The sequence below is a fragment of the Hippopotamus amphibius genome, chromosome 3 (genome assembly GCF_030028045.1).
Source record: "Hippopotamus amphibius kiboko isolate mHipAmp2 chromosome 3, mHipAmp2.hap2, whole genome shotgun sequence".
NCBI lineage: Eukaryota > Metazoa > Chordata > Mammalia > Artiodactyla > Hippopotamidae > Hippopotamus > Hippopotamus amphibius.
This window is the reverse complement of record NC_080188.1, coordinates 178,019,183-178,032,732: the sequence shown is the minus strand read 5'-3', so window position 1 is coordinate 178,032,732 and position 13,550 is coordinate 178,019,183. Positions and strand designations below refer to the sequence as shown.

General features: G+C 49.3%; 1 protein-coding gene across 1 annotated transcript in view; it reads right to left on the bottom strand.

Annotated features, from left to right (window-relative positions):
- Positions 1-1,041: 1,041 nt before the first annotated feature.
- Positions 1,042-13,550, bottom strand: part of CAPN8 (calpain 8) — a 62,611-nt gene continuing 50,102 nt past the window's right edge. Inside the window, exons 14-21 of the mRNA XM_057727627.1 lie at positions 10,936-11,004; positions 8,400-8,457; positions 6,177-6,241; positions 4,374-4,442; positions 3,878-3,956; positions 2,900-3,016; positions 2,008-2,066; positions 1,042-1,065 (exon numbers count right to left, since the gene is read on the bottom strand). Coding sequence (XP_057583610.1) covers positions 1,042-1,065; positions 2,008-2,066; positions 2,900-3,016; positions 3,878-3,956; positions 4,374-4,442; positions 6,177-6,241; positions 8,400-8,457; positions 10,936-11,004 — 540 coding nt within the window. The remainder of the gene's footprint in view (positions 1,066-2,007; positions 2,067-2,899; positions 3,017-3,877; positions 3,957-4,373; positions 4,443-6,176; positions 6,242-8,399; positions 8,458-10,935; positions 11,005-13,550) is intronic.

Genomic DNA, 13,550 nt, shown 5'->3' with positions numbered 1-13,550 from the left:
AGATCGTGAGGGTGGGGGCCTCATGAATGGGATTAGTGCCCTTATAAGAGTCATGAGACAACTTGCTTCCCCTCTGCTCTCCACCATGTGAGAACACAATGAGAAGTCTACAGTCTGTAGCCCAGAAGGAGATCTCACCAGAAACCAATTACACTGCACTGATTTCAGACTTCCAGCCTCCAGAAATGTGAGGAAATAAATGTCTGTTTTTTATAAGCCACCTGGTCCCTGGTATTTGCTAGAAGAGCCCAAGCTCACTAAGACATTCATCTTCCTTTATACTTCATTTCCAAACTCTGCGAATGAGAGTCAGCTCTGTCCCCAACTACCCATCAGGACACTAGGCTATAGTGTCTATTTTCTTACCAACAACACAGATCTTTGTGTTCTGCTGTGAGCAAAACTAACCTGAATTGCATTTCCCCTCAAGCTATTTGTCAGGTAAGAATTCCCCTCAGCAAGAATTTTCCTTCCTTTCCTTTCCTTCAGCTGATGCCGACTTGCAGTATAGCAACTTCTCCTGTCAGCAAATGAGGAAGAAAGGCCCCTTCTCCCAGCAGCCCATCCCTGCACCCTCCTCGGAAGGTGCGGGAAGGAAGCAGCTCCTTTCCTGAAGGCAGCCCGAGGAGAGGCAGCTTAATTTGTAGCAGGCCTCTCCTCCAAGAAATTCACCCACATTTCCCATCTTTCAGCAGCTTTGGGTCGTGTTATTGCTCAAGAACATCTTTCCTAAAACAGGAACACCCCAGGGCACCCCCCAGATTATACGTCACTAGAAATAGGCAGAAACCATTTTGGCCCACAACTTTAATCAATTTCTGTGTCTCCACTGGGCCCTGGGATCAGCTTAAATGCTGCTGAAAGAGATCTCGGGCTCCCCGAACTGCTCCAGTGGGACAGACCAGGATCTCAGGGAAAAACAAAGGGCAATGAATAACCAAGGATGCCCCCTTGAGGATAAATGTTTACAAAACTGTAAAGAAGGGGAGGAAAGGAGCAGGCGGGCTGGCAGGGAGCATCACCGGTGTCAAAAACCCTGGGTCAGACCAACACACAGCACAGCCACTGCAAAAGAAAGAGATTGGGGTGAGCTCAGGGGTCCTCTGGGAACTGGTGTGGCTGCTCCAGAGATGCTCTCCTGCCTCACATGGGCATGACTTGTTCTAGCTCTGTCCTCCAGTAAGTGCCTCGCTCAATAGGAGGAAACAAGGAAGCCCTTAACGAGGTCACAACTCCCTGAGCCACAGCCCCACGGAAATGTGACTTAGGGAAAGTTTAGCCCCAAAGGGACTCCCAAAACTTTCAGGTTCACCACTATTGAGCCTGATTTGCTCCTAGGAAGGCCTTCCCTAGATCACTGAAAGGGGTCAATGACGTTCCCATTCTAGAGAAGAAAAAAGTGGTTGTACCCGGACAACTAGGCAGGGCCAGGAATAACCTAGTGCTCTAGTCCTTCTGCCTGACAAGCAGGTTGAGGGCAATGCCTCCTTCCTGGCCTGGCCCCTCGGGATATGCCCACACCTGTGTCCCCATAGGCCAGTAAAGGCCCCGCCACAGAGGCTGCAGCCCTCCACAGGGAAAGGGCACCACACTGTCTGCGTAAGACATTATGGGCCTTGTACACAGTAATTTACACCCATTTATTTTGCATCTGCACTCTACTTTGTTGCAATTTCTTTGTTTCTGATATCCTTCTATATGTCAATCAGAGAAGTTAGGCACTTTAAATTGTACCCACCAGCCACAAGTCCATCCAAATTAATAAAAGCTTGCATCCTTGAAATGATCTGAAATGTAACTGTAGCTCTATCTTTAAAACAATAATAACAAATAAACATATTTGAAAGACTGATGGCAATCACAGTCCCCCCGGCAATGCCTGCCATAGAACCTGCGTTGTGTCCACATGGAAATAAGACAAGTCAGTGTGAATAAGCAGCGCTCGGCAGCAGTGCCATCCAAGAATGTTCAAGTACCATCAGCAAGTAGTTCATCAAAACCACTTACGTCCGCCAGCGAGAGCCGGACTATGCCATTCTGGTCCTTGTCCAGAAGGCTGAACAGTTCTAGAATGCGGGAGAAGGAATGAAATCAGATGGGGATGTTCCTGGACTTTGGAACAGCCAGAGAGCTGCCTCTGCCCACCTGACCCCCACCTGGCACCCTTCCCCATCCCCGGTACCCTCTCCAGCTCCCACCCAGCTTCAGGGACCCTGAAAAGCTAGATCTGGATCCAGTGCCCAGGGTGAGGGTTTGGGGCAGCTGATGTCCCCCTGCCCAATTAGACAAACTTCCAGCTGTGAGCAGAGACAGTCCTTTTGCCATCTCTACCCTCAGAAACTCTAGAAACTTGCAATTCTTTCAACAGGGATGGTGGATGGGGTTGTGGACCAGAGGTGGTGGCCCCATTTGTGGGTAATCCAGCCACTTAGCTTCGCCTCTTGCTGCCTGACTTTTCCCCGTTAGAATTTACCACGTCCCAGCCCTCACTGGAAGGAAAACTCCCTCCCTTACTAGGATACCTTAGCACGAGCCCAGCGGGGCAGAGGACCATCTATAGGCTTCCAGAAGGGGACCCCTATTCCCTCCCTGGGAGGTGACGCATGCTCTCAGTATGATCCCCATGGAGACATAGATGCTAAAAGCCATTTAAGGACCATTGCCGGGATTCATTCATTTGGCCCAGTGACTGTATGTAGTAGGTTCATGACAATCTTTATAAATCTCCCAGAGAAGGCAGCACCTTGGGCGTGGCCAGCTTGGGCGTCCTCAGTCCCTTCAGTTTCTGCTTCCCCTCCCCCAAGGGTGCCACAGTTACTGAAGCCTGTCTGGTTCTGCCCCCTGCCCCTCCCCACAACTTGGGAGAAATGGGATGGGGTTAAAGGAGAGAGTGACTCACTGAAGAGGGTCTCCAGGCGGATCATACAAGCAACGAAGCTGTCAAAGTCGATGCCGAGTTTGCTGCTTGCATACCGCATGGCGATGGTCTGCTGTACCTGGTTGTTGAGGGTGAAACCTGTGGGGGAAGGGGGCGCGGTTGTAGGTAGCGTGGGGGGCTCGGCCCTTTCTCCAGAAGTCAGGGCTGACTCAGGCCTGACGCTGCCCCCTTCGAAAGATACCAGAAGGGTCTGGTCACCCAATCAGTCTCCTTTTAGATAATCCTCAACAGGATGAGTCTCCTCCCTGGTCCAAAAATAAGGCCTGTAGCCCCAAGACTAACTCAGCTGTGCATCACATTGGTCACAGCAAGAGAAACAGGGAAGGTGAGGGGACGGCCTCTCCTGCCCATGCCCTTCACAGCCCCGTCCTCTGTGACTGCTGTCACCTTCCCAGCAACAGGTAAAGTCCTTGGAAAAAGTCTAAAGAATCCAGCAACATTCCCTTCTCCCTGGATAAGAAAGGTACTCCGCAAATATTTGTTGTCACATTGACATTCAGCATAAGGTAACTACCCCGGATGGTTCATCAGCAACCATCATATTAAGAATGTTTAACACGAGCACATCTGGGGGACTTCCCTGGTGGTCCCGTGGTTAAGAGTCTGCCTTCCAATGCAGAGGACACAGGTTTGCTCCCTGGTTGGGGAACTAAGATCCCACATGCCACAGGACAACTAAGCCTGCACACTGCAACTACTAAGCCCATGCGCTGCAACTACTGAGCCTGAATGCTCTGGAGCCTGCATGCCACAACTAGAGAGCCTGTGCACTGCAACTACTGAGCCCACGCGCCACAACAAAGAGCCCACCTGCTGCAACAAAAGATCCTGTGGGCCGCACAAGACCCGATGCAGCCAAAAATAAATATATAAATAAACAAACAAAATAAAATGAGCACATCTGGGTCTCGAGACCTTGTCTACAGGATGTGTCCTCACCTGCCTTCTTGAGGGCTGTCCTCATTTCATGGGCATCGATGGTCCCCGAGTGGTTATAATCGGTTTCCTGATAGATCTCCTAAAGCAGGAGAAAAATTCCAGAAAACAGCTGTTTTGACCCCTGCAGAACCATCTCCCTCCACCCTACCACTTCCTCAGTAGGCCAGGGACACCCTCAGAGAAGGCTTCACTGATTCCTCCCAAGAAGTTTGCAGAATAAAAATAGGAGCTTGGGCTGAGGGCCAGTGCTAGTTCTTTTGCTCTGTGAACAGTGGAACTTCCTGTGACAGCACTGGCACAGGTGTCTCTCATTGTCTTAGTCCTTCCTGGATAGTATGTCCAGGTTTGGTGTTGGCTTTGACCTTAATGAAGGATCTGGTCAGGCCAGGGCAGGAAATAGATCAGGAATGGGTGTCAGGGAGGGCAAGGGGCTAGAAACAGAACAGAGGAGAGCGACCGCAGCCCAGAGGATACCCAACAGGGAGAGAAGGGTTACCAGATACTTCTGAATCTTCAACCAGAGCGTCTTGAATTCCACCAGCACCAAGGTGCCCGTCCCATTGCTCTGAACAGGTTAAAGGCCAACATGATCAAGCTCAGATTGCATATGCTCTATGGATTTCGTTCTCTTGTGACCTTGCACAGTGAGTGTCTTAAGACCTCAGTGAACATCTGTGTCTGCAGTAAGCAGGGCCCTGGGGGTCATGGTGGGAAGGGTTGGTGGGAGACAAATTCAAATAAAGATTAAAGAGGCAAACACTCATGCAGGCCCTCCTTTGAGGTCAGGCACAGAGCCAGGAGCAAAAGGCAAATTCAGGGGCCTAAAAACCTCCTACAGTAACATTCTGTAGCATCCAGCATCCTTGTCGTCCTGGGTCATTGAGGGGTTGAGCTCTACGATCTGTTGTAAATTTGCTCCCAGATTTAAATTTCTGCCATTGATAGCTGATGTCAAAATGTTATCAGAAGAGTCCTCAGGAGCATGGGATTGGGATTCTCAGCCACATGGTCTACACGTGTCTGTCTGGTGCACCACAACTACTGAGCCTGCAGTCTAGAGCCCTCAAACCACAACTACTGAGACCATGTGCCACAACTACTGAAGCCTGCATGCCTAGAGCCCGTGCTCTGCAACAAGAGAAGCCACCGCAATGAGAAGCCCAAGACTGTGGGGAAGAGTAGTCCCCGCTAGCAGCAACTAGAGGAAGGCTGCATGCAGCAACAAAGACCCAAGGCAGCCAAAAATAAATATAATTAATTAATTTTTTTTAAAAAAGACTTAAAAAAAAATAAAGTCCATAGGCAAGTTTGAGAAGAATGATTCAGAAATCAAGGAACTCGTTGCAGAAACATGAATCAACACTTAACAGTTCTTTGTGGTCCATGAATTAAACGTGAACCATGCAGGTCTCATAGAAAGACACAGGGCTGGAGAGTCACAGCATCTGAAGCTCTGGGACCACAAGGATAGCACCCGCTCCCCGTGGCTGACACCCCCAGCACAGGTCAGCACACGTGCACTGGTTATCCAGGACCCCTCCGCGTGACCACTGTGCAAGTACCATTCCTCCCACCCCAAAAGGCATCACATCTCATCACGGATGAAACCCTCAGAACTGAAGAGCCCCTCCCAGGGCTCCAGTTTTCAAAGAAATCGCCTTCACCAGCTGCACTATGGAGAACAGTAACCTGGACTCACCTGAGGCCAAGCTTCAAGGAAGGGATGCCACGCCCTTCCTCACTCTGCTTCATTTAAGCTATTCCTTCCACCTAGAAGGCACTAACCTTCCCCTTCCTCCCCAAGTCTCTTACTCATTCTTAAATATACAGCAAGAGTTAAAGTGGGTCAGAGTGAACCAACAGGTTTTACCCCCTGTGATAATTCTCAGCCATTGGTGGTGGCCGTGTCAAGGCGGGCAGATAAAGACAGATGGGGATGGGGAGAGCCGGGGAGAGGGAGGAGGGGGAAACAGAGCCTCATGGGACAAACGCTGTGATGAACAGGAGGAGGGCCACAAATGTCACATATTTGCTGTCTCTGCATTAAAGGATTTTAAACAAGTCACTTCAACATGGCCCACCTCACTTTCTTCACCTGTAAAACAGAGATCATCTCAAGCTTACTGGGAAGCAAAAATGAATGACACTTTTCTTCACAACTCAAGCAGGGTACCTGCCATGTGCTCAGAAAATGCTGGTTCCCTTCTCCCTCTTTCCCTTGCCTCCATCTCACTGGGAAAGGTAGAGGAGTCGTGAAAATCAGGATCAGAGTAAAAATAATGGGACATTTAAAGGATACATCCATCAGGCTGATCATCTCCCTGCAAGTGTTGATGTCGAATCCATCGAATTTGAGGTCTGTTCCTAAATATTTAAATAGGAAAGAAGGGAGGGAATCAGGATCACTTGAAGGCTGGAGAAATAATCTCCACGGTAGGAGGCCACCAAAGGCTCCAGCCAGAGTACGGAGCCGAATGTGAGCTCCACAAAAAGGAGTGCACGGCGGCGGGCTCCTGGGCAGAGGCCCCCTGGGGGTGGTACAGGTGGGTGCTGGCATCGCGGTTCAGGGCCTGAACCTCGGCTTTGCTACTCACAAGCCACAGGACTTCAGCAAACTAATATCTCTGAGCTTTGACTTCTTCCTCCATCAAGCGGGGGTAAGAACGAGAATAATACTTGCCCCAAAGACTAACTGGGGATAAAATGAAATAATGTAAGTAAAGTTCTTAGCACAGTGCTTGGTCTCCAGCAAGTTCTTAATAAATCAGCTAACTTTTTATTGACTAGCTATTGTTCTAAGCACTGTGCTTCTCCTCAAAATAACCGCATGTGGCAAATACTTTCATCCCCATTTTATAGATAAGGAAACTAAGGCCCAGAGAGGTTAAATAATTTGCTCAAGATCACACGACCCATGCAGAGCTGGGATTTAAACGCAGGCCATCTGGCTCCACAGCCCAAGCGTTTAACCACAACACACAGCCTCTCAAACAGCAGCTATTATCCTTACTGGCTAAATCGCAGGTGCCTCCCAGGAGCTACAGCCATCCCTGGCTCACCGTTCATCTTGCCCACACCTGACAGCCAAGGCAGGAAGGCGCCAAAGACCCTGCAGCCCTCTCTGCTTCCCTCAGCTCTTTCTCTGCAAGGCAGGAGGGAGAGCTGGAGCTGGGAGGGTTGGGGGGTGGGGGGTATGGGCTGGCTCTGAGCCCAGGCCCGGGTTCTGAGCCCTAGTGTTGCCAACAATAGTAGAAATGAGGCTTTTTTCCTCCCCTGATAAGCAGGAAAAACAAGGAAACAATGAACAGGCCGGGGAAACAACATAAACAGGCCTGAAAGAGTTAAACAATCTTGATTATTCTTTAGCTGTTACTACTAACAAACACTTGTAGCTAGACTTGTCCTTCACAAAGATGATTATTCTCTGACTCCATACGAATTACACTTTGCACCTGGCATTTCTCCCCCCCCACCCCTTGTAGTACTCTTCATTTCAGGAAGAAGGTCATGGGCTGATAACTTCAGGGACACCAGACCCGGTTGCTGTGCTGCCTGATACCAGCTTTGGCCATGAATTTGCAGAAGAAAAGAAATGCAAGACCTTCACCACTTTTGATCCTTATCATGTACCCTGGATATAAAGTCTTCTCCGATTCCCCAAGGAGGGGGGCACAGTTCTTGAGGTGCTAGCCTACTGTGTCTTCCCTTTGTTTGGCAAAGAAAATAAAAAGCCTCATTTCTTATCTTCCAGTTCTCTGTCTCTGTATTTTTATTTGGCATCGGTGCACAAGGAGCCAGATTTGGCAACACTGGGGAGCTGCTCAGCCCCGGATGGGCTCACAACCAGCCTCGCCCCTGCATCCTGCACACTCACCCCCTGTCCTGCTGCCATGGGTGAACGTGCCCATCACTCAACCACTGGAAGCCCTAACCTGGTCCATTCCTGGGCCCACCAAGAAGCCGGCTCTGTGCCAGCTCACATGGGGCTGCGGTTCAGAGGAGAGGAGCAAGCGTTTCCTCAACCTGGGTGCAGTTTGACCCTTTGACAGCCCCCAGGGCTTGCTGAAGTCTGAAGATGGAGAACTGTCCCAATCTAGGACAGTCAGAATCCTCCCCTCCACACGCCTCCCCCAGGGACTCACTACAGAACAAGATCTCCAAGCTGCACAGTTTCCCACAGCATCAAAGTTATTCATTTGGGGGGAAATCTTCACTTACTCTCAACCCATCTTCTTCCCTCCCAGGACTCAGGACTCTTTCCTGCAGGGCCAGCTGGCCCCAGCATCAGCCCTGCCCTCACCCGCCCACCCCCACCCCGCCTGCCCTCCAGCCTCTCCCACGTGCTGGACACTCGCTCAGCCCAGAGGGAATCAGGGCCCTGGGGCAGAGGCCAAAGGCCCCTTGTCCTCATCTGCAGTGCCCCTGGCCCTGTGCCCGCCCCCCCTTCGCCCCCCCCCCCCACCTCCCGCCGTATCTCTCTTAGGCTCCCAGACTTCCTGAAAAGCTCCAAGGAAAAACTTACGTTTGGAAAACACCTCATTCAGAGCCGTCTTAAGTCCATTGACACTGATCTCTGAATTCTAGAAAAAGGAACCCAAATGCACATTGAGTCAGGCCCAGACAAGCGTTTCAAGACACTAAACTAATGCAGTCAGACACCAGGTCCACTGACCCTATGATTTTAAAAGGCTGTGACATCTTTAAAAAACTCCAATTGATGGTTTCTCTGGGGCCCCCACAGCTGGGCAGAGAGTATATATTAATGGCGTGAACAGGGTACACCCACGGCAGAAGGCTGCACACGGGGCCTGCTGCCTTGCTCAGACTTGCCTATCCGGAGGCCAGGACGTGTCAAGAAGGAATAATAGAAGCCAGTGCTGACAGGCCACACGCCCAATGTGGAGCATCCTCAAACCCTCAGAATAGCTCGGCACCCATGTTAGAGTTACGGAAGTTGTGATTTGTAAACTGCTAAACACCATATACACTCAGTACGTAATTGTCATTTCCCTGTGATGTAACTGCTGGGGGTTTACAGCCACCAGTGGCAGAGCTGGGATTGAAACCTAAGACTGTCTCACCCCAAAGCACCTGCCTTCCCAACTGCACCTATGGGTGTTGCTATTCATGCGTAGCCCATCTCAAACCGGAAGTAGAGTTTAGGGGAGTAGGATTTCCCATGTCCATTTGGAATAAAACCTGAGCCAGCAGGACGATGCGTCCCTTCACTCTCGGCTGGAGGGCAGACCTCGGGCAGGATTGATGAATGAGGCTCAGGGAAGGGGCACTGGACTGAGATTTGGGTTCTAGTCGTGACTCTGCCCCTTACTCGCTGTGTGACCTTAGCCAAGTCACTTCCCCTGGTGAGGTGTGGTCTCCTCACTTGTCCCCCATGGGGCCCCACTTCTCCCCTCCTCCACCAGTCAGGCCCAGGCTATTCTACTGGAAACCAGAGAGATGGGAACTGCACAGAGCAGCCTCATCTGTGAGCACAGCTGGCCTCATTGAAGCACGGAACTGTCAGTCCCAACAATAAGGCCTGGGGACCCTCTGAAAAGCCTCCAAGCCAAGAATGGGATGTTGAGACCTTGGCCTTGTGCCCCAGCCAGCTCCTTAACTCTCTGTGCCCGACTCTTCACCAGCAGAGCAGGGACAGTCACTGATATTGTCCCACCAGGCAGAGAGAAAAGATAAGGTTCATGAATAACTATACAAATAAGAGCTTCTATTTTGTTATCGGTCTTGATGTTCTAGATAAAATATGGTCCCTTGGCAGCTAAGGCAACAAGGTTTTGTTAGCAAAATCACTGGTCTGAGCATCCATCTAAAACATGAATTGACTCATTTTTGCAAAGGTTTCTTTAATGGATGTGCAAAGGAATTGTGTTCCCAGCTTTTATTTTCTGCAAAGGATTCTGATGTATTTTCTTCTATTCTACCCTTAAGTCTAGAAAGTGGCTCTAAGCTTCCCTGCAGGGTGGAAAGCATTGTTTTTCCCCCTCTGTTATGGACTGAATGTTTGTGTTCCCAAAAGTTCATATGTTGAAATCCAACCCTTGATGTCATAGTATTGGGAGGAGGGACCTTTGGGAGGTGATTAGGTCATGAGGGTGAAGCCCTCACAAGTGGGATTAGTGCTGTTATAAAAGGGACCCCAGACACATCCCTCACCCTCTTCCCGCCTGGTGAGGACACCGTGAGACATCAGCAGTCTGCAAGCTAGAAGTGGGCCCTCCCCAGAATCCAACCATGCCTGATCTCAGACTTCCAGCCTCCAGAACTGTGAGAAGTAAATTTTTGTTGTTCATACGCTTCCCAGTCTGCGGTACGTTGTTATAGCAGCCGAAGATGACGGACGCCTTCCAAGGCCCTTGGGCAAAACTTATTATCCTTCAAAGAGCAGTGTGTTCACTGTATCAATGGGGCCAGTTGTGACACTTGCCGTCCTGCATCTGCTCTGACTTATGGCCCCACAGGACTGGAATCACAATAAGCCAAGCCAGAAGGACGGGGAGGGAAGGAGCCAGGGGCTGCCCTGGCTCCACGCACCCTGAGCAGTGCTGGCACCGGGCCAACTTGAATTCCACAGGCCGAGCTGCTGGCGTCCCCTGAGGGCAGGCAGGGCAGCGGGACAGTGAGTACTAATCCCAGGCCAGTTAACTGAGCCGCCTGCCACCTGAGCTAGGCGAGTCCTCTCATCTCTGAAGGATATTGATTTAGGGACGTTCTGCCTCCCGGCTTTTTAGTCAGGGCTCTGATCCGACGGGGCCAATTTACACACAGAAAGGCTTTGGGCAGGACCTGGAGATTCGGATTTTCTGTTTTCTCAAAAAGCACCACAGCAAGAAAAGTGGCCTTGGTCCCAAGATTCCTCGCCCAGCAGCGCAAGAAAGGCCTCAGGTTTAAGACAGGAAGTGGCAACAGACAGAGCTGGGGGCTCTGAGACATGGGGCCTCATCAATTTTACGAGAGATACGAGGGAAAGAAGACGCAGGTGAGCTGAGCTTTCCCGAACGCTCTCCTGCCCATCGGGGAGCTCGTGTTGGCCCTCCACTCACCTCCCCCGCGAGCTTCTCAAACAGGCTCCTGAGCTGGCCCTCTTCTTGATCCAGCGCAACGGGCCGTGGCTAAAAGGGAAGGCAATTGCAAAGTTAAGATGGGACTCATTGAGGAGAATGAAAAAGATTTAAAATTCACTCGTTTATCATTCACGGCATCTGCTGCGTGTCTGTCATATATGTCGGGCACTGGGTGGGTGGGGGCACATGGCGGTAAACAGGAGACGCCCATAGTTCTGGCCCCAGGAGCTGCCCATCCAGCAAGATCCAGGGGTCTAGGGGCTTCACCTCTGAGCGATGTCAGGAAGTGATGCCCACCAGCCCTGAATTTCTGATTTCAACCCTGAATCGCTTTCGGAGATCAGTGGCAACACTGACAGCAGAGAATCTCAGTCTCAGTCTGTGGGCTCCTAAGAGATTCACCGATGACCTTCAAGGAGTCTGTGAACTTCAGGTACTGCATGAATATTGGGGGTAGTGTCAATATGTATTTTCTTAGCTTTCACCAGATTCTGAAACAGCAACTTGAGTAAAAGGAGTTAAAATCACAACCTAGTAGAAACAGCAGAACTAGAAGCCAGAAGACAGGAGCTCAAACACCAGACAGGACACATACTAAACTCCATCTCAGGGCTCTGACATCTATTTCCTCAAGGCCAGTATTAAATTAACTAGGCTTGTTACATGGGGTCATTTGAGAACCAAATGAGAACTAATGTGCGTCAAAGTCCTTTGAAAATTGCTAATCCTTATATGAATGACCCTCTCCAGAGACTTTCTGATATGACATTGGGCTCTTTCCATAATAGGATGGCTTCTCCAACTGTCACCACCAGACAGAGACAGAAAAGTCACAAGCTTCCCAGATATTTTGAAGCGTTCCGGAAAACCAAGTCAGTTTCTTCCAAAACCATCACTCAAAAAGGTACAAAAGGCCCACTATGGCCTAGTGATACTGTACTATTAAGACTAACAGCAGTTGTAACAGTACAGTACTTACCTTTGTTGAGTGCTTACTACCTGTCAGGTACTATACCTAGCTTAGTTCATTTAATACTCATGACTACTCTATGAGGGTGGTCTCATTGCTATCCACATTTCACAGATGGAGAAACTGAGGTTTAAAAGTGATAAGTAACAGGCCAAGATCACACATCTGGAACATGGTGGAGGCAGGATTCAAAGTCAAGCCCGTGCACTGTTTCACCACCAGCAGCCTGAGCCCCAGAGCAGCTGCTCTCAGCATCCTACTGCAACTAGACCTCACCAGGGCTCTGCTTTCTCATCAATAACACGGGGGTTTTAATGCCTATCATACTGTTTACATTTATGAGACGCAAATCCAAAAATACATGTAAAATTTTTAGAAGAAATGATAAACACTTCTCATCACACATATATGATTTTAAAGTGGTTTTGTAGAATAAAAGCATTATATTGTCCACGTAATAAAATATATGATAGCCTGAATCTAGTGTGAAGTCCACAAATTCTTAACATGGAATAATATTATTCTATTATTGTGGGGGAAAATAAGTATGAACAAGAAAGAAAGCAAGAAGAAAGAAAGAAAGAAAGAAAGAAAGAAAGAAAGAAAGAAAGAAAGAAAGATGAAAGAAAGAAAGAAAGAAAAAGAAAAAGAAAGAAAGAGAGAAAGAAAGAAAAAAAGGAAGGGGAAGGAAGGAAAGAAGGAAGGAAGGAAGGAAAGGAGAGAAAGAAGGAAAGGAAAGGAGAGGAGAGGAGAGGAAAGGAAAAAATGGACACTGCCACAAATGGGTACACAGCAGGCACTTCGCCACTAGGCGGTGTCATTGCTCACAGGGAGGTTTCTGGAGACCAGGGAGAAAGATGCGTTTGAGTGATGGCATACAGGGTACTTCAGTTTGTTCACTCATTCAAAAAAATATTTACTGGATACCTGGCACATGTTGGGAACTGTTCCGTATCTGTGTCTGAGATGTAGTGGTGAACAAGACATGGTCCTTATTCTCAAGGACCTCAACGTAGTGGAATTATCTGTTGTTCTGAGAAAGTATACATGAAAACGCTTTGGAAATGGTAAGGCAGACTGGCAAAAATAGGTATTATTTTACTGTTATCATATTACATGTTGACAACATATTTACAACCCTGCTCTAGTGTGTTTGTTCAATTTTTCCCCTTCCCATTCTAAGGCAGGCCCTTTACATGTCCAGCTGTCCATGGCTTGGAGATTTCTGGAGGGAGGAAAACAGACATTCTTGAAGGCAATGGCAATGGCTCTTCCTGTCTTCTGTAAAGTCTTAAATCCCCTGAAGATTTTATTCGTGTGTGTGTGTGTGTGTGTGTGTGTGTGTGTGTGTGTGTGTGTGTCGGGGGATGGGTACCTTAAAGAGAAAAAAAAGCCAAGCTTCCCTGAGACCATGGAGATGTTGGCAGTCCCCAGGGCCGTGAAATACTGGGAACCTCTGTCTGGCTCCATACGTGGTGCTCTGGGGACCTCAGAAGGGAAGGTTGGACCCCAGGCCTGGCGGCTCCTAGTTTACCGAAGATTCTAAGCCGCAGACCTAGTACAGAAGCCCAAGAGCTGTCAGACACGAAGAAACCTGTGAGCTGCGACAGTGGGTGTCTCAAGG